We start from the raw sequence: 24,647 nt of genomic DNA on the forward strand, positions 1-24,647 counted from the left end.
GCCCTACCTTTTGGCTATTGTGTATGAACATGATGTTCAAATATAGACCTAGGAGTGAAATTGCATAGTCATACATTGTCTGTTTAAATTTTTGAGGAACTGTCAAATTGAATTACATCTTGGCTATAGCATTTTATATTCTTTCTACTAGCAATGGACTACTAGAGTTCTATTTTTTCAGTATCCTGAAAAACACTCATTTTTTACTTTTTTGAAAGTCATTGTTTTAGACTATTTATCATTGAAATACAGTACTCAACACCCACAATTTTTTTAAAAATTTTATTTAAGGAGAAAAAGAAAAAAAGCAGAAAAAGGGTACAAGTTATACAGAATTTCAGAAAAAATAAACAGTAGGAAATCACTAGTTAATAGATTACGTATTGTCATCTTAGAAATAGTTGTTCAAGTCACAAAATTAAAGCATATAAAGTAGACATTCAAACAGTAGTTAATAGATTACGTATTGTCATCTTAGAAATAGTTGTTCAAGTCACAAAATTAAAGCATATAAAGTAGACCTTCAAACAGTGAGACGGTAAACAGTTCTGTTCAATGATCCAACAAAACTCAGTAATATGGTTATCTGTCTTATACACTTAAATATACATGCAGTCATGTCCTTCAGAGCACTTTCTTTTCCTCTCTTTTGTACAATGACAATTACACATTTTGGGTTTTATTACTCCCACACTTATTACTTTTTTTTTGAAGAGAGTAAAACCAAATGTGACATAACAAAACAGAGTCAGTCAAATCAAAAGGATGGACATAATACATAATGTAAAAACAGAATATAAGGTGATCAACAATGGTTACCATAATGCCTTTTGCTATCAAAAAGAATTGCCGATATCATTAGTTATAATAAAATTGAACAAAACAGTAAAGAACAAAACCAATAAAACCAAAACATTGGAGACATTACAGGACTTCAAAAGAAGATAATAATCAACCAGAAGGGGCGTCATAATGAATCTTACTGTCTTCACAGTTGTTGCCTATACTTTCGAACTTGGTACTATCAAGCAAAACAGAATAGAGGAAAATCAGTCAAAACAAGATGGTGAGAACAGTACAGGGTTTCAAATCAAGTTAATAGGAAATCAAAGTGGGTTACTATAATATATCCTGCTACTTTTTAATTTATTTTTCCCTTAATTAAAAGGATAAAAATAAAAAAATAAATAATAAAAAAGGAGATTATGATAAAAGAGGGCATAACAACAAAACAGTGCAGGTCAAAACATAACCATTTAAGCAAAATAGTGTTTCACCACAAGATAATCCCGACATAAAAGTTACCATAGTGTCTCTCCTTGAAATCTTTGAGTATAACTTCGTATACTGTAGCATCAAACATATCAAGACAATGTAAAACCATTCAAGAGAATGACAGTAGTACAGGGTATTTAGAATCAACTAACAAAATGAACAATGGTTTCTGTATAATCTCCTTGTCTATATCAACACCCACAATTTATAGGAGAGGTGTAATTTGTTCACAGTTTCAGTTCACGATAAGTTGCTCTGAGGCAGTGACGTGGTGTGGTAGAGCAGAACTGCTGTTCCTGGTAGTGGGAAAGAAAACCAAGGAGAGAATGCCAAAGAGGATAGACAAGGGTATCTGTGGAGTGCCCCAGGTCCCACCTCCATGGCCCACCCAGACACACCTAGCAGCAGGCATTACTAACCTGCTAGGCTTTTCTTAATCCAGGGAAGTTCACATAGCAGGGTCAGCAACCATAGCCATACTGGGGGTGTGATATGGTATCTCATGATTTTTCACTTGCATTTCCCTAATAACTAATGATGCCGTGCATTTTTATGTATAACCATTTGTATATATTATTCAGAGAAATACATATTTGAAATCTTTACTTTTTAATTGGCTTGTTTTTGTTTAATAATCTGTTACTCAATATATGACTTGCAGATATTTTCTCCCATTCTGTAGTTTCTGTTTCTGCGCAGTCTTTGAATACAAAAATTTTGTCTCCAGAGCTGTTTATTGTAGCTCAGGTTCAGTGGGGGAAGGAATGGAAGTGGGAGACAGGAGAGTGGGTATGTACCTTCTGTTCAGCGCTAGTCCTCTTAACCTCAGAAAATTTTCTCAGTACCACAATCAGAATGTTTCATGATATCTTGACTTTTTCTTTTTGCCAGAGATTTGTTAGAATAAAAAGGTAACATAGTTATGGTTTATGAACAGAATTTTTAATTAAATCATTCCTCAGCTGGTCATGGTACCCAGCACTGGGAGGATACTGCAAGTTGAAGGCCAGCTAGGCTACATAGTAAGTTCATTTTTTTTTTTTTTTTAATCTCTTTTATTGGTACCGGGGATCGAACTCATGACCACCTGCTTGGAAGGCAGGTGCTTATGCCGCTGAGCTAAATCCCTAGCTCCTTACATAGTAAGTTCAAAATGAGCCTGAACTACTAGCAAAACCCTGTCTCAAAAAACCTAAATAAATAAGGAAACAAATAAAAATTATTATTTTGTCACTCACCTCTTTTTTTTTTTTACACTAACAATTAAATTTTAAAAATATTTTTACATGTAGCAAGGTGAATAATGTTTAAACTAGGAAAGCAAAGGTTTCTACTTCTGGTAGTTATGTTGTATGTAAGATCAAAGACTTTCTTTAGAGCCAAATGTTTCTTTGAGGCCTTTGGCACGCACTGTTAACATTAGATTTTTGGTTTTGTACAAGTAACAGAAAGCATGTTCCCACTGGCTTGAACCACCAGTGGTGATACATGCATGACTGTCCCATTGGGTGGTTTGTACCACCCAGTTTAGTCATTTCTGTTGGGTTTTGGGAGGTATTTTGTTGGCTTTAGACATCTCACAGAACATACCATAATCAGGATAGAAAACTCTCTCATCTGGTCCCTCTGAAGGTAATTATAAAAGTCCTTCCCAGGCATAACCTATGGCACCACTAACTCGGTTTTTGTTGTTTCGTTTTGTTGTGGTACTAGAGACTGAACTCAGGTCTTAGAAACTGCTCTGAGCTACAACCCAACCCTTGATGTGTTCTCATAAGAACTTTTGTAAATGACATCATATATTGTATAACCTTTTTACGGTTTACTTTTTATTCTTCTTTCCTACTGAGAATCGAACTCAGGACCTTGTGCTTGCCACACTGTCGTGTGCTGCTGAGCTGTATTCCTGGCTGCAGTTTACCTTTTATTCTTAGCATAATAACTTTGAAGTTTGTTCAGGTTGTTACCTGAGTACTAATATATAGATGTACTGCTGTATATCTGCTTATCCATTTAAGGATATTTTAATTGTCTCTGGATTTTTATAATTGCATTTTTGTTTCTGTGGTATAGAGAACTGGACCAGCGTCCTTGGGCATGCTAGGCAAGCACTCTAATTAACTGAACTGCATCTAGCTACCCAGCTCAAAATTGAGGTTATTTTTTTTTTAAGGGGGAAGTTTTAGGGTAGGTGTTTTGTGCCTACCCAAGGAATAAGATATATAGTTGCATTAGTAGTCAGGATACCTTAGGCTAAAGTAAAAATTTTGGTATTCTTAAATTGCAAGCTTAAATTTATATTGGTACTAATTCTATTAATTTTTCTTTTGAGAATTTTTGCTTGAGTGTTAGGCTCTAGTTTCGTTTCGCTTCGCTTCTTTTTTTTTTTTTTTGCTAGTTTTTTTGACACAACATCCAAATACCAAATATGGAGCCAAACACAGTGGAGCATGCCTATCATCCATAATCCTCGCTGTTCAGCAGGCAGAGGTGGGAAGATCATGAATTCAAGGCCATGCTGAGCCAGATAGTGATATTCTATTTCAATAAAAGGCAGCAAAGATTGGGGGAAATTTCAAATACTTTAGTCTTTAAAAAGGGCACTTAAAAATTTAGGAGCAAGAGTGGTAGCACATGTCTCACTCCAACTACTCAAGAGGTTGAGTAGGGGAATTTCAAATTTGAGGCCAACATGGTCAACTTAACAAGATCTTGTCTCAAAATGAAACGAAAGGGGCAGAGGACTTTAGCCGTTGTAGAGAGCTCCTGTACTACAGAAAGTAAATTTAGGTAGTAATAAGTTAATATTCATAAATATTTAGGTGCTTGGGCTTCGGCTATAGCTCAGTGATACCATGTTTGCTTAGCATGTACAAGGCCCTGGGTTCCATCTCTAGCACTGTTAAAAAAAAAAATGGAGAAGAAAGGAAGGAAAGATTCTGCCGTTAACCTATGTTATGCCCACATTTTATTTCTTTTTTATTTAGCACTTTCTGGGCATCCCTTATAAAATATATTTGTGGCCTGGGCATCTTGTATTAGAATATTTTGGTGTGTTAGACATTGTTTTTTGTTTTTTGTTTTTTTTTTTTTTGTCTTTTTCTTTTTTATGGGTACCGGGGAATCGAACTCACGACTGCCTGCTTGCAAGGCAGACGCTTATGCCGCTGAGCTAAATCCCCAGCCCCTAGACATTGTTTTGTCACCTATCTGGAACTTCTTAAGAGAGATTCAGTTGGTACTTTTGCAGCTTCAGTGGGCCTGGGGTAATCATCTAGGGGTCCTATATTAAAATGCAGATTCCAATTTCAGTGATTAGAGGGGGACCTGAGATTGCACATTTCTTATGAGTGGCCAGGTGATGCTGCTTCAGGTCTTTGGACAAAATGAAAAGTCCAGAAGGAGAAAAAAGATCTGCATCCTTCCAGTGCAGTAGGCTGTTTGTTCCTACCTTTTCTTCCTTTATTCCCAGCACGAGTTTGGGCTGGTGATTCTGAAACTAGGCCTTTGTAAGTATAAGCCTTACATACAAGAAAGGAGATAAAACAAAGCAGATTTGGAAGATTCATGAATGAATGAATGGTAGTTGCCTTTAATTTTGTCACTAAATCTTTTTAGTCTTTTATTTTCTATATTGGTGGAGTTGGTATGGATTTGTTTCTTACTCCATTTTTAGATTCTTTCTCTATCAGAGGAAATGGGAAATTCTAACATGTTTTATATCTCTTCTTTAATTTACTCAGGTATTGATCAGTATGACAGAGATAGCATCATAAACGACTTTAAGAATGGGACCTGCAAGCTTCTTGTGGCCACCTCAGTTGCTGCCCGAGGTCTAGATGTGAAACATCTAATTCTTGTAGTAAATTACAGCTGCCCCAACCACTATGAGGATTATGTACACAGAGCAGGACGGACTGGAAGAGCCGGCAACAAAGTAAAAATAATTTTCAATAGTGGATTTCTCCCTGTACCAAAAAAAAAAAAAAAGAGTTGATTTCACTTACATTAGAGCCTAGGTGTTTCATAGTGTTTTAAGAAATAGATAATAGGGCCAGGGATTTAGCTCAGCTGCACAAGCGGCTGCCTTGTAAACAGTTGTGAGTTCAGTCCCCAGTACTAAAAAAAAAAAAAAAATAGATAATAGTTACAAAGACATTTTGAAAATTCTTAGTCATCAGGATATATGAAATGAAGTTAATCATTATATACATATGCATGTATAGATATTGGTAAGTTTTAGATACCTTGATGCTTTCTGTAGGCAGATACTGTTAACAGTTTATATGTCTCCTTTTAGATTCTTTTTTCCTTTGCCTAGAAATTTCTGTGTATATACACATATGTAGTTCAGTATATTTCTTTGCTTTTTTAAAAATGTGGGATCATGAAAGAGCCATCCCCGCATATCACACACACATTTGCCTTTTTTTTTTTTTGCCTTTTTTTTTTTTTTGAGGCAGCTTCTTGCTATGTAGCTCAGGCTGGCCCTGAACTTAGTGTAACCCAGGCTGGCCTCGAACTCATGGTAATCTTCCTGCCTCTGCCTCTCTAGTGCTGGGATTACAAGTGTGTACTACCATACCTGGCACATTACTTGCTTTTTTGACTTGTGTATTTTGTATTTATGTGGACCTCAGTTGAGAGTTTCTTTCTGGTTTTTTGTGTGCATTTTGATACGGAATCTTGCTTTATTGACCAAACTGGGCTCCATCTCCTGTCAGGCTATTCTGCCTCTGCCTACTGTGTAGCTGGACCTTCAGGCACATACATCTGTGCCCCATACAATCTTTCTTTTTTTTCCCTTTGTACTTGCTGGGCAATCAAACCCTTGGTCTTGTGCATGGTAGGCAAGCAGTCCGCTACTGAGGTTTGTCCCCAACTAGTCATTTTTCTTTTTAGGTAGTAGAATATTCTGTAGTTGGAGACATAGCTGGTAACCATTTGAATTTTCCAACCTTGGATGTTGCATAGTGGAGCAACATTATCCACTGTTAATAGTAATAGCTTATAATTGTCTTCTATAAAGCTTGTAAATATGCATACATACAAAATAAATACAAAGCTTACATTTATCTTTTATAAGTAATAGCTAAGATTTCTATTTGTTGTGTGCTGGACACAGTTCTAAGTTTTTTACATAACCATCTCATTTCATCCTCACAGCTTCACATTGAGGTAGATACTAGTCCATTTTTTACATGCAAAAAATTGAGCATAAAGAAGTTAAGTCACTTGCTCAGTGTTATACAGCTTATAAGTAGTAATGGAATTTATTCTCTTGACTGATATATTCTGAAGAGTTTGGAACTTATTCTTTAAAAGGACATATACTAAAGATTGTAACTTTGGACTACAGCAATTTCTGTCACATACTCTGTTTCTCCCTCTGCATGTGTGTTTATAACCATAAAGAAATGTAAATATTCTTAGATCATGGGCAGCACCAGTTTTGCAGTGCTTGGAAATTTAACCAGCAGACCATGGATCAAACATGGTGACCATTTTGATATTCCTGAAATAAAATCTTAAACCATGTCTTTAAAAGTTTTAACAGTCTACTGTTTGAGAGACAGAATGTTTTGTGAATGAGAGTCTGATTATCATGTGCCTTTTTCCACTCCATTTTTTCTCTTGACTGCACAAAAACTTCTAGGGACCTATGAAACCTTGGGCCATAGAGAATCTCAGGAAGGTGAGGTAGCTAATCTCATAGTTATAAAAATAAATATTTAAAAATAACTCATTTGTATATATAAGCAATTGTATACGCATATACACAGGTTTTGTTTCTGAGTCAAATGTGCTATTCTTGAGCTACACCCCAGCTATCAATTTTCATTTTGGTAAAGAAAAATATGCAAAGCTATATCCTTGGAAACTGATGTGGATGGGTTAAAGTGGTTAGGGTTGTGTGTGATGCGTGGGAGTTGATTGTTTTTATTCTTTGTGGGACTAATGATTGAACCCAGAGTCTTTGCATTGAACAGCACCCCTAGGCCTTTTTAAAAAATTTTTTATTTTGAGACAGGATCTCACTAATTTGCCCACAATGGGCTTGAAATTTCCCCCTTCCTGCCTTAGCCTCCCAGGGTACTGAAATTATAGGCATGTACCACCAGGCCAAACCACATACATTATTTAGTTTTGTAACACTGGAAATTTAACCAGCACATGGGTAGACTGGTACTCTACTACTCAGCTATATTCCAAGCCCCCTTATTTTTAAATATTAAACTTAAGTATTTCACTTTGAACCATACAAGTAGGATAAAGGCTGAGGCAGGAGGATCACTACAAGTTTGAGGCCAGTTTGGGCTACAAAGTAAGTTCAAGGCCAGCCTGAATTGCTTAGTGAAATGCTATCTCAAAAAGACTCCTCAAAAAAAAACATATATAGAGACTTTTTTAAATTCTTCATTAATGGTGTCAGCACTAGCGGACTTATTAGTTCTATATTTTATCCTATTTGTGATCTAAGTAAGATTCATCTTTTAGTCTCTAATACATTCATTTTCTTTCATTATTCATTAGGGTTATGCCTACACTTTTATCACAGAGGATCAAGCTCGCTATGCTGGTGACATCATTAAAGCTCTTGAATTGTCAGGGACTGTGGTACCTCCTGATCTAGAGAAACTTTGGAGTGATTTCAAAGATCAACAGAAAGCTGTAAGCTAACTCTTGTTTCTTTTATGTAAATTACTAATGTGACTTTGATACTTGGACACCTTGATAAGTGTTTTTACTTAATTCTTTAGAGCAGGAGAAAAGTAAAAGCAAGATTTTTTCTTTTGTTGAACTTAGTATGTTATAAGCTTTATTTTTTTTAACTGGGTGAAATATATTTTTATATTGACATGCCACCTTGAAAAATAGTTAATGTTTTTACTATGAAATTAACTTTTTAATTTTTCCTTAAAAGGAAGGAAAAATAATTAAAAAGAGTAGTGGGTTCTCTGGTAAGGGATTCAAGTTTGATGAAACAGAACAAGCTTTGGCTAACGAGAGGAAGAAGTTACAGAAGGCAGCCCTTGGTCTGCAAGATTCAGATGACGAGGATGCTGCAGTTGATGTAAGTATTCTAATTTTCTTGGCCAGTTGAAGTTACTGTTCCTTTTCCCCTGGAGGACTTTCCTTAGGCTTGTTGGGTTAACTAATCACTGGAGATCTCTGTGTTTTTCCAAGTTTGTGTGTGTAGGCACATATATTCACAGTTTTATAATTTCATAAAAATGGGATTATACTGCTATAACAGCAGTATGTAGAAATCTTTCCATTTTACTAAATTCTTTTCTTTTTTTTTTTTGTCTTTTTCCCGGTACCGGGGATCGAACTCACGACTGCCTGCTTGCAAGGCAGGCGCTTATGCCGCTGAGCTAAATCCCCAACCCCTAAATTCTATTTTTATTGGCCATATATTTCATCATACACCTATTTCTTTTTTTTTTTTTTTGGTCTTTTTCGTTTTTATTGGTACCGGGATTGAACTCACGACTGCCTGCTTGCAAGGCAGGTGCTTATGCCACTGAGCTAAATCCCCAGCCCCCATACACCTATTTCACAGTTGAATAAATCGAACTTATATTTGAATGTATTGGTTGTTGCCATGTATTCACTAATTGGAATACAGTATCTACCATATTTCATTGCACATCTAACTATGCTCATGTATTAGGTTACATCTAGAGAATTAGCTTGTGAGTGGAGTTGCTAGACCGAAAAGTGTAGTATTTTACTTGGTCTTAAACGTCACATTGTCCTCCAGCAAAGGAGTATGAGTTGGGCTCCATCACAGTACTAGTAGTGTGAGAGAATGTCTGCTTATTGCTACTGATAATATTTTTGCATTTGTTTTTTTTTTGTTGTTGTTGTAATCAGGGTGAAACGCAGGGTCTTGCACGTCTAGTCCTGTTTTTTTTTTTTTTAATCTTTGTAAATTATGAAATATTCCTCTCTCTCTCTCTCTCTTTCTTTCTTTCTTTCTTTCTTTGATACTGGGTCTTGTTATGTAGTTCAGATTGACCTTCAACTCACTGTGTAGTCTGGATTGTCCTTGAACTCATGGTAACCCTCCTGTCTCAGCCTATACAGTGCTGCGCTTACAGGCGTGCCACCACCATGCCTGGGCAGACATTAATAATACTTGTTCTTTATTGAATGCTGTTAGGTGCTACACACTGCCAGGTGCTTTATAGGGATATTTCACTTTCTCACAGTGATTATATAAGATAAAGACTCACTATATTCTGCTGAGACTGAGGCTTAGAAAGAAACAATAACCTTTTGATGTTTGCATAGCTATTATTGTCAAAATTCTTATTCTCATGAAGTTGAGATTTTCAAAAACTGTATTCTGCTGGGTATATCTCAGTGCTCGAGAGGCTGAGGGAGAGAGATTGCTGTGAGTTTGAGACCAGCCTGGGCTGCATAGTGATTTCCAAAACAGTCTAAACTACGTAGCAAGATCTTATTTAAAAAAACAAAAACAAAAAACCTCTCCTCCCCGCCAAAAACCAGAAGCTATATTTTTTGGAACCCTGATGCCAGGAATGTTAGAAGAGAATGTTTCCATGGTAATTTTGGAAAATCTACCTAATAGATGCAAGTGTGTGTGTGTGCGCGCATATGTGCACGCGCACATATCTTTTTAAATAGCATGTCAAAGGATATGACAAGTGATTAATTGAGAAAGCCTGTTTGGCTGACCTGAGTCTCAAAAACAAAGAGGAGGCATGCTGGGGATGTAGCTTAGTGTGAAGGCTCTGGGTTTAACCCCCAGTATTTCAGAAAACAAGGAACAGACAGATAAGACTCTAACTTAGTTGTACTCAAAAATTTTGTAGCATACTTTTTTTTTCACCAGCAAAATGACAACCAATTTTGTAGCATACTTGATCATAAAACATTTTTTAAAATACTCTGTTAAACTTGTCTCAAGCCACATGCCAGTAGTCCTTAGCTATTCAGGAGATTGAGGCAGAAAGATTACTTGAACCTAGAAGTTCGAGGCCAATATAGACAATACACTGAACCTTGTTTGTCTCAAAACAGTTACCCTTCCCCTCCCAAAAAGAAAACTTTTGGAACACAATTTTGTAAATCAAATATTCAGTCTGAGGAAACTGAGACCCACCAAAAGTATTTGGTTTGGACCATACTGGGAATTAAACACAGTAGGATTAGATCCCAGGGCTCATGTTAATCTAATGCATTCTCTTCCTCTTATACTACCTCAAAATTCAGTGAAGTCAGTGTTTTAGTTACAGTATGTGTTAATGTATAACAAATCAATCCAAAACTTGGCAGTTTGAAACAATAAACCTTTAGTATCTTGGTTCCCGAGGAACAGGAAATTGTGTTTATTCAGCTGGTACGTTCTGCCTTGGGTGCGGTCAATTAACTGGGCCAGGCTGTGGCCTCTTGAATAGAGGATTAAATACTTTCTAGAAATGTTTAAAGATCACCTGTTGACTCTGCACAACTCCTGTGAATATACACAGTATACAATGTGTTGATTATTGTTACTCTCCTACCAGCCTGTTCTAAAACTATTTTTTTATTATTTCTTACTTTTTTCTGTTTAAAAAAAAAATCACCTGTTAGGTTTTATATTACTTTTGAGGTTTTAAAAATCATTCAGGAGGGTGAGACCTGAAGACTGCCCCAGAGTTTGAGACCAGCCTGGACTACACAGTAAGACCTGTCTCAAGGAAAACTTAAAAAAAAAAAGAAAACATAAAACAAACAAGCAAACAAACAAAACTCCGTAATGAAATACATTAATTCTGTTAAAGTGCTACAATATATAATGTTTATTTTTAAAAAGAGAATAAATACTTCAAAGCCAAAAGTAAAATTAGCTGTATCAACTAGCATCATACATATTCTGCATTCCTGATTTTATACATTTTATTTAGATTTTAATACCATGCATGCTTTTGAGTTTAAAATAGCATTACTCAGCTAATTGTTAAGTTTAAAACCAGTTTGAGGAGTCAGCCATGGTGATGTGTGCCTGTAATTTCCACATGTGGGGCGAGGGTAAGGCAGGAAGATTGCCGTGAGTTTGAAGCCTACATAGAGAGTGCAAGGCTACTCGAAAATATGTAGTCAGAGACTGTCTGAAAAACGAATAAAACAGCAGCAGGCCAGCTTAGGTCTCAGCAACACCAAAAAACAAAACAAAACAAAAATCCAAAACAAAACCACACACAAAATAAAAACAACTAATTGATAAATAAAACCTCCTAATATGTAACAAATTTCAGAAAAAAAGCAGAACCATTCTGTTCAGTAAAAGGGCTTCCTAAAGTAACCTGATTAATTTTAACCTCAAACGATGTTTTTCTGCACTGAAGAAAAGCCTTTTAACTTGAATTTATGAAGGAGCCTGAAGCTCTTTACTAAGCAGTGTCAGTAATCACTGTGGGCAGAAGACACATAGTACTGCATTTTCTTAATGTGCAGTTGTGTTACTGAGACCTAATGGCTTTTGAAGGGATGAGGCCTTCACAGTAGCTCATCTTGATGAGCAGGCAGTGGACCTTCTTTTTTATTACTGTTTTCTAGACAATTCCAATTACATTTTAGGAGTTGGAATGAAAGCTCTGCCTTTGGAACATGTTGCATCATTCCTCCTGAGAATTACTATTTTTAGTTGTCCCCTTGCCTGGAATTATAGCCCTTCTTCCAAACACATTCATTTCTGTATAATTTGGCCTCAAGGTCTGAGCCCTGGAACAACTCAGCTGCATCATATGGGTTCTTCCATCTGACAGCACATATTTCTTCATTTATCAGACTGGGCTATACTTGTTTTTTTTTTAAAGGAAAAAGCAATAAAGAAAATATTGTAAAATTTCAAAATAAGATTGTAGGATAGTAGCAATGGCTAATTGCATATTGTTACCTTCAAAATAGTTACCCATATTATGAGATATAGTCATGAAAAATTGATCAAGCAGTGTAGGCACAAACTTTTCTTTTCGGTGAACTAATAGCAGTTAGTAGTATAACTATTCTTAATTATTTTGTGTATATTGTTTTCCTTTCTTTGCTCCTTTCCACCATCCCAGTTTCTCTTTCCTTTTGAACAATTTCTTTCCATTTCACAATATCTATTGTACAGCTAGCTTCTATACAAATAAAAATGATATTTCTAATCTAGTTTTTGCTAATTCTTGTTTTTTCCTGGGTCTAGATTGATGAACAAATTGAAAGCATGTTTAATTCAAAGAAGAGAGTAAAAGACATGGCTGCTCCTGGAACATCTAGTGTTCCTGCCCCAACTGCAGGAAATGCTGAAAAATTAGAAATTGCAAAGCGATTGGCTCTCAGGATTAATGCTCAGAAGAATTTGGGCATTGAGTCTCAGGTATTAAGTACTTTGTTCCATGTCTCAGTCAGTAGTTTTGATTTAAATATGTTAAATACTTTTCAGGACTTTTGTCAAGCACAACTGAATAAGTTTTCCCTGAAATTGAGAATTTAACATTCTCGGGGCTGAGGATTTAGCTCAGCGGCATAAGCACCTGCCTTGCAAGCAGGTGGTCTGAGTTTGATCCCTGGTACCAATAAAAAGAATTTAACATTCTCAATATAGAATTCCTTGATAAATTTCATTTGGATGATTTTAGTAGTTTGGTTAACTGAAAGCTTTATGCTTATTCTGTAATGCCTTAAATAGCTAGCTATGTTAGGCATAGATAACTTTTACAGAACAGTTAAGCATCTCTGATCTAAAAATCCAAAATGCTCCCAAAATTCAAAACTTTTTGATCATGGACATGAGATTTAAAAATTTTGGATTTTGTAAAATTTGGGGTTTTGAATTAAGGATAGGCAACTGATAAAGCCTATGCATATACTCTTAAAATTCCGAACAACTTCTGATCATAAGCATTTTGGAAAAGAGATATTCAACCTATACTGTATTCCAGTTAATCTTATTAAATCTGAGGCAGATACTGCTTTTTTCTTTCTTAATCTGCACTCTTTGATTGGTTGATGGGCAGACAAACAGTTCGCTGAGTGTACGAATATGCACCTACATAATTAATGTGTTTATATAGTGGAGAAATGTATTTTCTAATTATTTCATGTTATCCTTTCATTGGAAGCTTTTTTATTATTGTTTTGCTAAGTGCGTGTCCATAGCATTCCCAAAGAATAGCATATTAATTTCAACAGTAATTTGAAGATTTAGAGTAAGTCATTTGCTATAGCTTGTTGGTGTTAGGTTGGGCCATGGGGGAGGAGCTGCCCAGTATTAATGGTACAAAGGTTCTTATTCAGAGGAACCTTCTGGGGGTCACAAAATACATAAATGATTTTAGAAATACTGCATCTTATCTGATTTCAAGAGTTAACTAATTATCAAGGACATTTGTGGCCCAGTAGAAAATTTAGTAGAGGATTGAATGTTTCATATTTTTCTCAGAAGTAAGGCAGATGCATGAAACTATCTGTATATACATACATACTGCTGAATTGCACATGAGTGCAGCTTTTCAGTAGAAAGATGCTACTTATTTAAACAGAATTAGTTGCTTTTCAGAGACTAGTTTGTGGTAAGGGTCTTCGTCCTGTCTTTGTCCTCGTTGGAGATTTGACTGTAGATCTTCTTTCACTGCAGGATGTGATGCAGCAGGCCACCAACGCAATTCTCAGAGGTGGCACCATCCTGGCTCCCACTGTATCTGCAAAAACCATTGCAGAGCAGCTTGCTGAAAAGATCAATGCCAAGCTCAATTATGTGCCTTTAGAAAAACAAGAAGAAGAGAGGCAGGATGGTGGACAGAATGAATCTTTTAAGAGATATGAGGAAGAATTAGAGATTAATGACTTCCCACAGGCAAGTAACATATTTAATCCTTTTTATATTGTGAAGTAGAAACTCTTGTTTTTCTAAGAAGAAAAGTCCTTTATTTATTTTGTCTTTTTGAGGCAGAACTTTATTATGCAGTTCAGGCTGGTCTTGACTTACTTTGTAGCCCAGGCTGACTTCGACCTCACAGTGGTTCTCCTGCCTCAGCAGCCACGCTTGGTCCCTTCTTAATTTTCAAAACAGAGTCTCAGCTGGGCATGGTGGCTCACGCATGTAATCCCAGCACTTTGGAGGCCGAGGCAGGAGGATCAGGACCAGTTTAGGCTACAAAGTGAGCTCAAGGCCAGCCTGAACTGCATAGAGAGACCCTTCTCAAAAGACACACACACACACAGAGAGTCTTGCTGTGTAGTTAGTTCAGGGTGGCCTTGAACTCACAGTGATCCTCCTGCCTCAGCCTCCGAAGTGCTGGGATTACAGGCACGCACCCCACACCTGGCTGAAAATTCTTTCTTTAAACATGAACATTAATGACTATTCACTACTTTATTTTTTATCTACATAGGAGAGACAGCAATAGAAATTCATATGTTCTAGGTATGTTAGGATCTAAATGAAATTATAATGTAGATTTATTAATTATGATCTTAATATTGACCATAATATGTTAACCAACTCTTCTTTGTCAGCAGATTTGATTTTTTAAGTCATTGTTATGTAATAATTTTTTCTCCCATCCTTTCTTTTAGACTGCTAGGTGGAAAGTTACCTCTAAGGAAGCTCTTCAGAGAATCAGTGAATATTCCGAAGCTGCTATTACAATCAGAGGAACGTACTTCCCTCCTGGCAAAGAACCCAAGGAAGGAGAGCGAAAAATTTACTTGGCAATTGAAAGTATGTGCTTTTGGTTCCATTTGAGTCTTGAGTTGAATCAGAATTGTTGGTAGATGTAATAGACTCAGAAACTATGCAGTCAATAAAAACTGAAAATAAGGGACACCTATAAGAAAAAAAAAAAAGTTTCATACATCATCTGAGGTCTTTGTATAGACATTCTTCATTAAACACACAAAGATAGCTGGGCTTGGTGGCGCACGCCTGTAATCCCAGTGCTCAGGAGGCTGTAGCTGGAGGACTGCTGTTAAGTTTGAAGCCAGCCTGGGCTACCATAGTGAGTTCAAGTCCAGTTTAAACTACACAGTGAGACTTTGTCTGAAAAAAAAAAAAAAAGGCATAAATGATGTGTTCGTGGGACTCAAATTTGAAAATTATTGTAAAAGAAAGCATGCATTGAAAGGACTGAAGTGTTTGCAAGATGTGATCAAAATATTCCATGAATGTTTAAATATAAAAATTTATCACAGTAAAAGGCACATTGTCATTAACCCCCTTCAAAATACAGCATTTCGCCTTACTTCAAACACACTCAGCTCATTATCCTTGCCATGTTCTAGAAGTCTTGTGAGCGTCTTTACAGTGCATGTTAGAAATATGGGGAGTGCTGCTGCCAAGTGCCATCCAGCAGAAAGACAGGTCTGTGAACAGTATGGTGTGTCCTCATCCACTAGATCTGGCACTACATCCAAGTAACTGTGAAAGGTACAGGTTTTGGGTCATTTCAGGACATCCAGGCAGCATAACCAAAGGTACTAGTGAAAGAGGACTCCAGAACTGCTTCAGGAAGTGGCAAGAATGATGGGCTAAGTGTGTCTGAAGTAAGGGAAACTATTTTATTTATTTATTTTTTGTCTTTTTCATTTTTATCGGTACCGGGGATTGAACTCATGATCGCCTGCTTGCAAGGCAGGCGCTTATGCCGCTGAGCTAAACCCCCAGCCCCAGGAAACTATTTTAAAGGAGATTAACAGCAGTGTGGCTTTTACTGTTACAAGTTTTTAAAAAATCTAATCATTGACTGTATTGTTTGACATACCTTGTATGAAATTAGGTGAAATATTCTAGCCAAAGTTTAGGTTAAATAGATAGCTATTATAGTCTGCTTATTAAATAAGCAGACTTTGACTGTCAAACTATGCTCAGTGAAGTTCATTCATACATTTAACCAAATAAAAATGGACAATATTGTCATCTAGAAGAGATTGTCTAACAAACAGTTAGATCTGCTGGTTAACAGCTATAATTCATTCACGAATGAATTCATTTGATTTGCCTTTTTTTTTTTTTTTTTTTTTTTTTTGAGACAAGGTCTCACTATGTAGTTCAGGCTGGCCTAGAACTCACTACGTAGCCTAGGTTGGCCTTCAGAGATGTCCTTCATCAGCCTGGGAAGTGCTAAGATTAGAGATGTGTGCCACTCTGTCCAGCCTGCTACATTTTTCTTTCATAAAAAATTTTAGATGCTTAATTTTTTTGTTGAAAACTGGACTGTTGGATATTCTGATGTGTTGACAGAAAATCATATTCTTTCTTCTTTCTGTTGTTTATTGCTGCTGTTTATTGTAGTTTAGTGACTTCTCTGAACTATTTTTGTAGTTAGTGATTCAACAGGGATGGTCTTAAAATGCCTAGCAGGAGAAAACATGTCTCAATTTTTGTAGCTAGGGTCTTTTTTTGGTACCAGGAATCGAATCAGACTCAGTACCTTGTGCTTGCCAGGCGGGCGCTGTGCTGGGGAGCTGTACCACTGGCTCTGTAGATAGGTTGTTTATATGTATTGGGGCAAGCTGTTCCACTCTCCCCTGTTGATGACTGCCTTAGCTTTTGCTCTCTGCTTGCACTGAGTCTGAAAGTCAGCTAGAGGTGAGAGCTTAGGGCTTTGTCTGGTATTTTCTGAGCATTGTACAGCTCTGGGGCACATAGCCTTCAGATTTCTACAAATGTGGAAGCATTATAAAGCCCTTATTCCCTGAAGCATTTCATCCCCCATCCTGTGCCCTCAATCTTGACTTTCCTTCCAGCTGTTTTCCTGATTCCACTGGATAGTGGCTGATATATTTGCATTTTGACAAAAGTCTCTGAGCCCTAGTCCTGCCAAGTTGAATGAAATAAAGACAATCCCTTAAAGCTGGACTTCAAAGGAACCACCGGGCAATTCAAACAAATGATTGTACTTCTTTGAGAATGGTGTTCTTTGTAGAACTGGGAATGACAGTTGTGTTCAGGACTGTGGGTGGGGATAGGAAGTGGGTTGGAGAGAAAGGATTAGAGTAAGGTAAAACTGAAAAGCTCTCTTACTGAAATTTGGCTTTTTTTTTTTTTTAATTTTTGCCTGCTAGTAACAACTTACTAGTTTTCTAGAATTCAAATAAAGTTGATTTTGGTAGATTTGTAAGTTTATGATATTTTTGTGGAGGGACAAATTTTGAAGTTCCTTGCTTTGCTGTTCTCAGTATTGCTTTTACTGTTTGACCTTTTTGAATTAACAGTGAGCTATAGGTGAAATTTAAATGCAGCCTTTTTGTTTTTCATGTATTGCCTCTACCATTGTTGCACAGCAGGCACATAGTCTTTTTGTAAATTACATATTCTCTTCAGAATTTTTTTCCTGCAGATTACTCGCAGGCCCTCATGTATGCTAATACTAGGCAAGTGCTCTACCCCTGACCTACAACTCCAGCCCAGTTGTATACATACAGTTAAATGATGTGCAACGGATGTAGGTCCATCCAGAATTGACAGAGTGCATTTTTTATTCATGTTTGTGACAATGAGAACTGATTTCAACTAAAGTTTGTTTTTTGTTTTTTGATACAGGATCTTGCTATGTAGTTCAGGCTAGTCTGGACTCACTAGGTAGCCCAGGCTGACCTCCAATTCAGGTCAGTCCTGCCTCAGCCTCCCAAGTGCTGGGATTATAGGGGAGTGCCACCATTCCTGGCTTAAAGTGTTATCTGTTTATATATTCCTGAAAAAATTTTGGCCTGCCAGTAACTCAGCATGTGGGTATGATTTAATTTAGTTTGGTTCACTTCTACAAACTATGAGCCAGATAAGCCTCTCCTCCTTTAACTTCGGGAGTCAGGTATTTTGTCTCAACAATGAAAAAAATAACTAAAACACTGTAACATATTTTCCTTCCAAGTTTCATTTTGATTATTATTTTCAGTCAGTTTTTGCATTCGCTTCTACTCTGCCCTCGCTTTTATCCAGCTGCCTTCCCTTGCAGTGGCTTCCGCACATACCTTTCTTGATTAGCAGTGGTGGGTGAAAAAGATGAAAAAATATTAATGTGACTTCACCTTTGTCTCCCTGGCCCTTTCCTTCCTGTTGTGTTGTTTTGTTGTTGCTATAATCAAACTTGGGACCCTGTGCTTGCTAGGCAGGCACTTGTGCCCCTGAGCTACATCCCTGGCCCTTTTTCTTCCTGTTGTTAAACTCAGAAGTCCTGAAGTCACAAAGGGTGGTCATCTCTAATAAGGAGAATTTTAAAATTCCTTTCCCTGTTTTTAAAAAATAATAGTATGATTAAAGTGTAGCTCTGCACTGCTACCCAACTTGTCCCTGTATTCTTTGCTAATTGGTCTGTTGTTTTTGGTCACCTCTTATTCTTTGATGAGTGCGCATTGAACTATTTCCCCATCCCACCTCCAACACTGGTGGCTCTCCAGTCTTCATCTGTTCTAAACTGTTGTTTCCTATTAACACTGGACTCATTTGCTTTTCTACCTGAATGTCCCATGAGCATACCTGTAGAAATATCAGAATTAAATTACATTCACTCTCATTACAAAAAGCACATACTTTTTCTCCTAGTGCCTACTGTTTCTGACATCCATCACTTGCTAGTCAACTCTTACCATCTAAATTTCTTCCTCCTCACTATTCATGCAGTCAGAAACATCTTGTCCCTTTTATCTCAGAAACGTGCTTTCATGGTAAACACAATGCTATGAAAGCACTTGCTCTTCCTGAGGAAGGAAGGGGAAACTTAGAAGTGATACTGTACTTAGATGTCATTTGCTATCTTAAAAAAAAAAAATTGTTCTAGGAATCCAAATATGGTGGCACATAGCTGGTGATCCTAGCACTCTGGGATTACACGTTCACTTCTAGCCTGGGCAATTTAGCCAGACCCTGTCTCAAAAAAAAAGTCAGGGATATGGCTCAGGGCAAAGACCCTGCGTTTAGCCCCAGTGCTAAAAAAAGCTGTAGGGCTGGGAATATGCCTCCGTAGTAGATCACTCGCCTAGTGTGTGAAAGCCCAGAGTTCAGTGCTTAACACTGCAAAAAGAAAAACAGTAAACAGAAGATTTTGTTGAATCTTCCTACTCATCCTGTGGTAATAGCTTTACAAGTTTGTGTTTCTAGTAGTCTACAAGATTATAAAGAAAACAAGTAATTTGTATAATAAATCTCTTACATGGTGAGTGCTGTTTCAGTAATCAATAACTAAATAAATGTCTCCAGCCTACCTCATTCAGTTTACTGTCTTTTTATACGTTCTTTTTTCTAGCCACAATAAATTAGGCATACTTTTCTTAGTTCTGTGCTATTCTAAGCCAGGCATGGTGGTGCATACCTATAATACGACAGTTAGGAGGCTGAGGAAGGGTGATTGCTCTGAGTTTGAGGCCAGCCTGAAGTAGGTAGTGAGATCCTGTCTCCAAAAGGGTAAAAAAAAAAATCAAAAATATAGATAAGTCACATATGCTGTTTTGCAAAATAGTCTCTCTGTCATCTGTTCTTCTGTAACTTGGATAATCTTCTGTTTAGTATCTATAAAACGTGATTCAGGTGATAATCTTCCTTGAGTGTTTGCAGACTTCAGAAAACAATTAATTGTGATATGATCACAGACTTTCGAATCATACCCAGCAGAACTCTTAACACTGTGTAATGTGACCTCCAGTGGTTGTATTTTGAAACTGTAAAAGTAATCAGAATCAGACATAATGGCAGACGCCTGTAATCCCAGCACTTGGGAGGCTAAGGCCAGAGGATCACTGAGAATTTGGGGCCAGCCTGAACTAAACAGCAAAGCCTTGTCTCAATAACAAAACAAACAAAATCAGAATAATAAGTAGCCCTCATGTAACATGGATAATGTTCTATAAAGCATTGAGCAGCTGTCTTGGCAGACAGTAGAATTCCTAAAAGTCACCTACAGTACTGTATTACCACTTGGGCCTCTATGACATGGATAAACATCTAGTGTAATTTCAGTAATATAAATATATTTTCTACTCAATCACCAGGTGCCAATGAACTGGCTGTGCAGAAAGCAAAGGCAGAAATCACTAGGCTCATAAAAGAAGAATTGATCCGACTGGTAAGTAAAAGCCTCAGGTTGTTTTAATAAACTTCTTATTAACTGATAATATAAATGCATACAGATGAGTATACACATCATGAATGTATAGCTTGATGAACTTTCACAGAGTAAGTACATCAGTGTAATCATTACTTAGATCAAGAAATCGAGAACATCACTCGTATCTAGAAACCTTTCCCGTGGGCCTCCTTGTCATTATTCATTTTCTGATACAACCATTTCATGACTTCTAAAATCACAGATATAGATAAGCCATATGTGTTGGTGCATGCATATAATCTCACCTGGGAACCTGAGGCAGGAGGATCTTAAGTTCAAGAACAAGCTGAGCTACATAGCAAGTCTGCTCAAAAAATCATTGTTTTGGCTGTTTTTGAACTCCATATAAGTAGACTCATGTGCCGTGTACACCATTTGTATCTCAGTATTATTTGAGATGAATCCATTCTGTTGCAAGAAGCAATAATTCATTTATTTTCACAACCCTATAGCAGTTAAGTGTAAGAATATGTTACAGTTAACTTACATAATGGACTTTGGAATTACAGTTTTTTGGCTTTTATGAATAACACTTCTATAAAGGTTTTGTGTCTTTTTCATATGCTTTTACTCGTGGATGTATGACTTAGAGTAGAATTGCTACTTGCAGAAATAAGGTGTTTTAATAGGTGGTAATAGATGATGTTCAATGTTTTCCAAAGGAGTTATATTGATTTACATTCCTTCCCACACAGCACATGAAAATTTCAATTACTCAACATGTTTGCTAATACATAGTATTGGTAGGGTTGTTTTTTTGGTTTGTTTTTAAACTTAGCCAATGGCTTAGATTTTGGAAAAAGCAGTCCTATACAGATTACCTTTCCAAAGGTATTATTTGAAACAGCGGCTTGCTATGTAGTCCAGACTGGCTTTTACTCAATTTATAGCCCTCGTTAGCCTTGAACTCTTGGTGATCCTCCTGCTTTAGCCTATCAAGTGCTGGGATTACAGGCGTGTGCCATCAGACCGGGCTCTCGCTGTGTCTGCAATTCCAATTGAATTATTATTATGAATATTGCTACTTAGAACAGCATGAACTGATCTCAAATAGTAAATTGGAAAAAAGAAAACAGTCTCTAAATCGGTCTTGAGCCTGTTTCATCAAGGAATGACAAAAGACAATCATGTGCTCATACAGTGACTGAGAACAGTCATGAAAGGAACCTTGAATGAAAACAAGCAGTTAGTTCCGAGACGTTCCTCACGCTTCAGTGCAGTCACACTAACATCTTTATTTTGACTGAGGGTTTGGTAGCTTGATGGAAGAAATGATCTTACATTTACTTTTTCTGATCCTGTATCTTTTTTTTTTTTATAGCAAAATTCATACCAGCCGACGAATAAAGGAAGATACAAAGTCTTATAAACATCTAAAAAGAAACCTTTTTTTTCTCCTGTGCTGGTCTGTGATACAGTAGAAATTTTTGTCTGAAGTTTACAATGTATTGTAAATTAAGGTTTTTAAAATTCCATCTTCCTGATTTTTTTTTTTTTTTAACATACAAGAAGCCAGTATTTGCTAAAGAAATCTTCTCTCAGTAAGTAGCCCACCACTTATTCAAACTGTATTAAAGCAGGTCTGTTTTCAGAGTATAGTACCTTTAATGTAAAACTTAAATATTGGTATTTTAAATATCAGGGTAACATTCTAGAGGTTTAAAAATGGAAACATTTGGGCTTCATATTGAGGTAATAAAGAATACAAGTCACTGAGGAGCTATACATCTTACCCTCTTTTAACAAAATTGTCTCCTAAGAAAAAGTGAAATTCTGTCATATTTTGTGTCACACACACCCTCCCCAAGCTTAAGTCTTCCTGCACTCAATAGAACATCTAAACTGGATTTAAGAATGTTATAATAGAAACTTTACAAATTAGGTTCAGAATTTTTTTAAAAATCATTGTAAATTGGCAATAGTTGGATTACTTTTGGTTTTTATAAAATTAAAGATTTATGGCATAAGAATTTTTTGCATTTCTTTACACTGCAAAGAGTTCTAGTATATACTACTTTTAGTTTCCTTTTGTAATCTCTGGCTCTATGCCTAGGTAATTAATTCTTTCTTAATCTTATTTAAAAGAAAGTGAGTATAGCCTATAAATATTAAATGTGATTCCTTTTACCCCCTGAAAATGTTTGTTTAGACATCTGTATATATGATATGTACAAACACCCTACGACTTTTAATCTGGTTTTCCTTTAACATTATTGTAGGCTGTAAATTTTTTTCTTTCAAAATTTACATTTGGGAGACTGAGGCAAGAGGATTGCCGTGTGTTCTAGGCCAGCCTAAATCACATAACAAGGTCATGTATTGTCCTTCCGACCAAAAAAAAGAAAGAAAACATACTGGTACATAAATCTTAGACAGATTTTAGCATCTCTATGAAATATAATGCATAAGGAATCAAAATTGTATTTTGAGCCCTCAAGATCCAACTCTGGAATATTCTAATTTAAATGGCTATGGTTGGATTACCTAATTCTCTTTCCAAGACTTCTGGTAAATTAGAACTTCGTATTTTTATCACCTGAAAATTTTTTCAGGAATTAAGTAGATGTACTTCTTGAAGAACAGCCTCTAAATACTCTTGACTTAATGGTTTTCAAAAAAAGAACAAAAATCAAGGTAGTGTATCATTTTAATATTACAAGCTAATATTACAAACTAATGTGGTAAGATATATCACTTCTTCAATATAAAATATCTTTATTTAAAAAGTAAGACAGAACTGGAAAGATCCCTTACACATTCACCTAAATAATCGAAGGAAGAAAACATATGTAACAACAGAATCAAACCATTTATTCCTAAATTCCAGGTGTCCCCCTTATTTACTTACTTATCATTAGCCAGTGGTAGTTTGTTTTCTTTGATAGAATATATCATAGTCCCACATTGGTGACATTTGGTGCTCCCTTCAACCTACTATATCACTTGGAGATTCAGAGATTTACATCATTTTGCGTTTCCTTTATGTTTGTGTATCTAGTTGTGATGAGCCACTAGGATTTTGTTCTGAAATGAAATGTTACTCTGGTAGTACATTTTTAGTGTCACACTGACTGATTTTTAAAATTTGAATGATGTACAGGCTTTGTTTTTTTTTAATGCAGTATCAATATTTGCTCGTTTTCTAAGTTCCTTATAAAATAAAGTTAAATCAGTCTGCACTTTTCTAAAATTACCTTTCCTCAAATGCTTTCCTTTCTGTTTCTCTAATTTTTAGTATTGGTAGACATGTGAAAGAAGTACTATACTCTGTATATTATTTTTAAATTCTAGCAATTTACTGTCCCAAACTTTTATAGTTCTGACAGAAGATAAAAAAAAAATACAGGTAGAAAGGATTCAAGGGAAATCACAATTTTTAAAACTGTAACTTTGGCACCCAAAAGTTACTCAAGCCTTTTTTTTCCTTCCAGGAAACTCATGCAAAAAAAAAAAAGAAAAAAATCCCCTTCCCTTAGGGTGTTTTTTTTTGTTTTTTGTTTGTTTGTTTTTTGATACCAGGAATTGAACTCATGACCTTCTCTTGCCAAGCAGGCAATGCGCCACTGAGCTATATCCTTGACCTCTCCTCTCCGCCAAGGGTTTTTAAGCCTCAACCCATTACTTTTATGACTAGGCTAACATTCTTCAGCTATGAATAGGCCCGTCTCTATATGTGCCATCACCTTTCATCTGTAGATTATGAATCCCCACCTTCCATACATTTCCATCACCAAAACACTTAAATATGTCTAGCTCAAGCCACAAGGCATCTCTGTATCTCTCTGTATCCCTCCTTCATTTTCTTTGAGTCTATACTTTTGAAACCACATATGTCTTGAAGGTTCTTTTTCTTAAAGTTAGCAAACCTATAGGTTCTTCCTTAGTGATTTGGGGATCCTCCTTAGACTCTGGTAACAATTCTGAAAAATTCATAAATTTTCTCAGATAATTTGATGTTTTTATTTTGCATAAGACAAATGTAGTTGAATTAATAGTTTGTCAGTCAAGAGTTTTACCACAGGGCCGGAGACATAGCTCAGCTGCATAAGCTCCTGCCTGGCAAGCGCCAGGTCCTGAATTTGATTCCCAGTACCAAAAAAAAAAAGTTTTACCACAGTGGCTGTACTCCTACAGGGAGATACGGGGTGCCCAAGAGGCCCCAGTTTAGGACAGGAAGTACGAGTGGAGGCCACAGACTGAATGAGGCCAATCCAGAGACAGTCAAAGTAGGGAAGACGTGGATTACCCAGCTGCGACAAGTACAAATCTACG

General features: G+C 36.5%; 1 protein-coding gene across 3 annotated transcripts in view; it reads left to right on the forward strand.

Annotated features, from left to right (window-relative positions):
- Positions 1-23,568, forward strand: part of Ddx46 (DEAD-box helicase 46) — a 56,481-nt gene extending 32,913 nt beyond the window's left edge. For 2 of the 3 annotated variants that reach the window (XM_013156152.3, XM_013156154.3), the window contains exons 16-23: positions 5,019-5,212; positions 7,810-7,947; positions 8,201-8,350; positions 12,479-12,655; positions 13,913-14,131; positions 14,854-14,998; positions 20,260-20,333; positions 21,697-23,568. In XM_013156152.3, coding sequence (XP_013011606.1) covers positions 5,019-5,212; positions 7,810-7,947; positions 8,201-8,350; positions 12,479-12,655; positions 13,913-14,131; positions 14,854-14,998; positions 20,260-20,333; positions 21,697-21,744 — 1,145 coding nt within the window. In that variant the 3' untranslated portion in view covers positions 21,745-23,568. The remainder of the gene's footprint in view (positions 1-5,018; positions 5,213-7,809; positions 7,948-8,200; positions 8,351-12,478; positions 12,656-13,912; positions 14,132-14,853; positions 14,999-20,259; positions 20,334-21,696) is intronic. The other variant, XM_003473257.5, reaches the window with a different exon arrangement.
- Positions 23,569-24,647: the final 1,079 nt, after the last annotated feature.

This window comes from Cavia porcellus, unplaced genomic scaffold, assembly GCF_034190915.1.
Source record: "Cavia porcellus strain 051 isolate PalLab524CR breed Dunkin Hartley unplaced genomic scaffold, mCavPor4.1 scaffold_19, whole genome shotgun sequence".
NCBI lineage: Eukaryota > Metazoa > Chordata > Mammalia > Rodentia > Caviidae > Cavia > Cavia porcellus.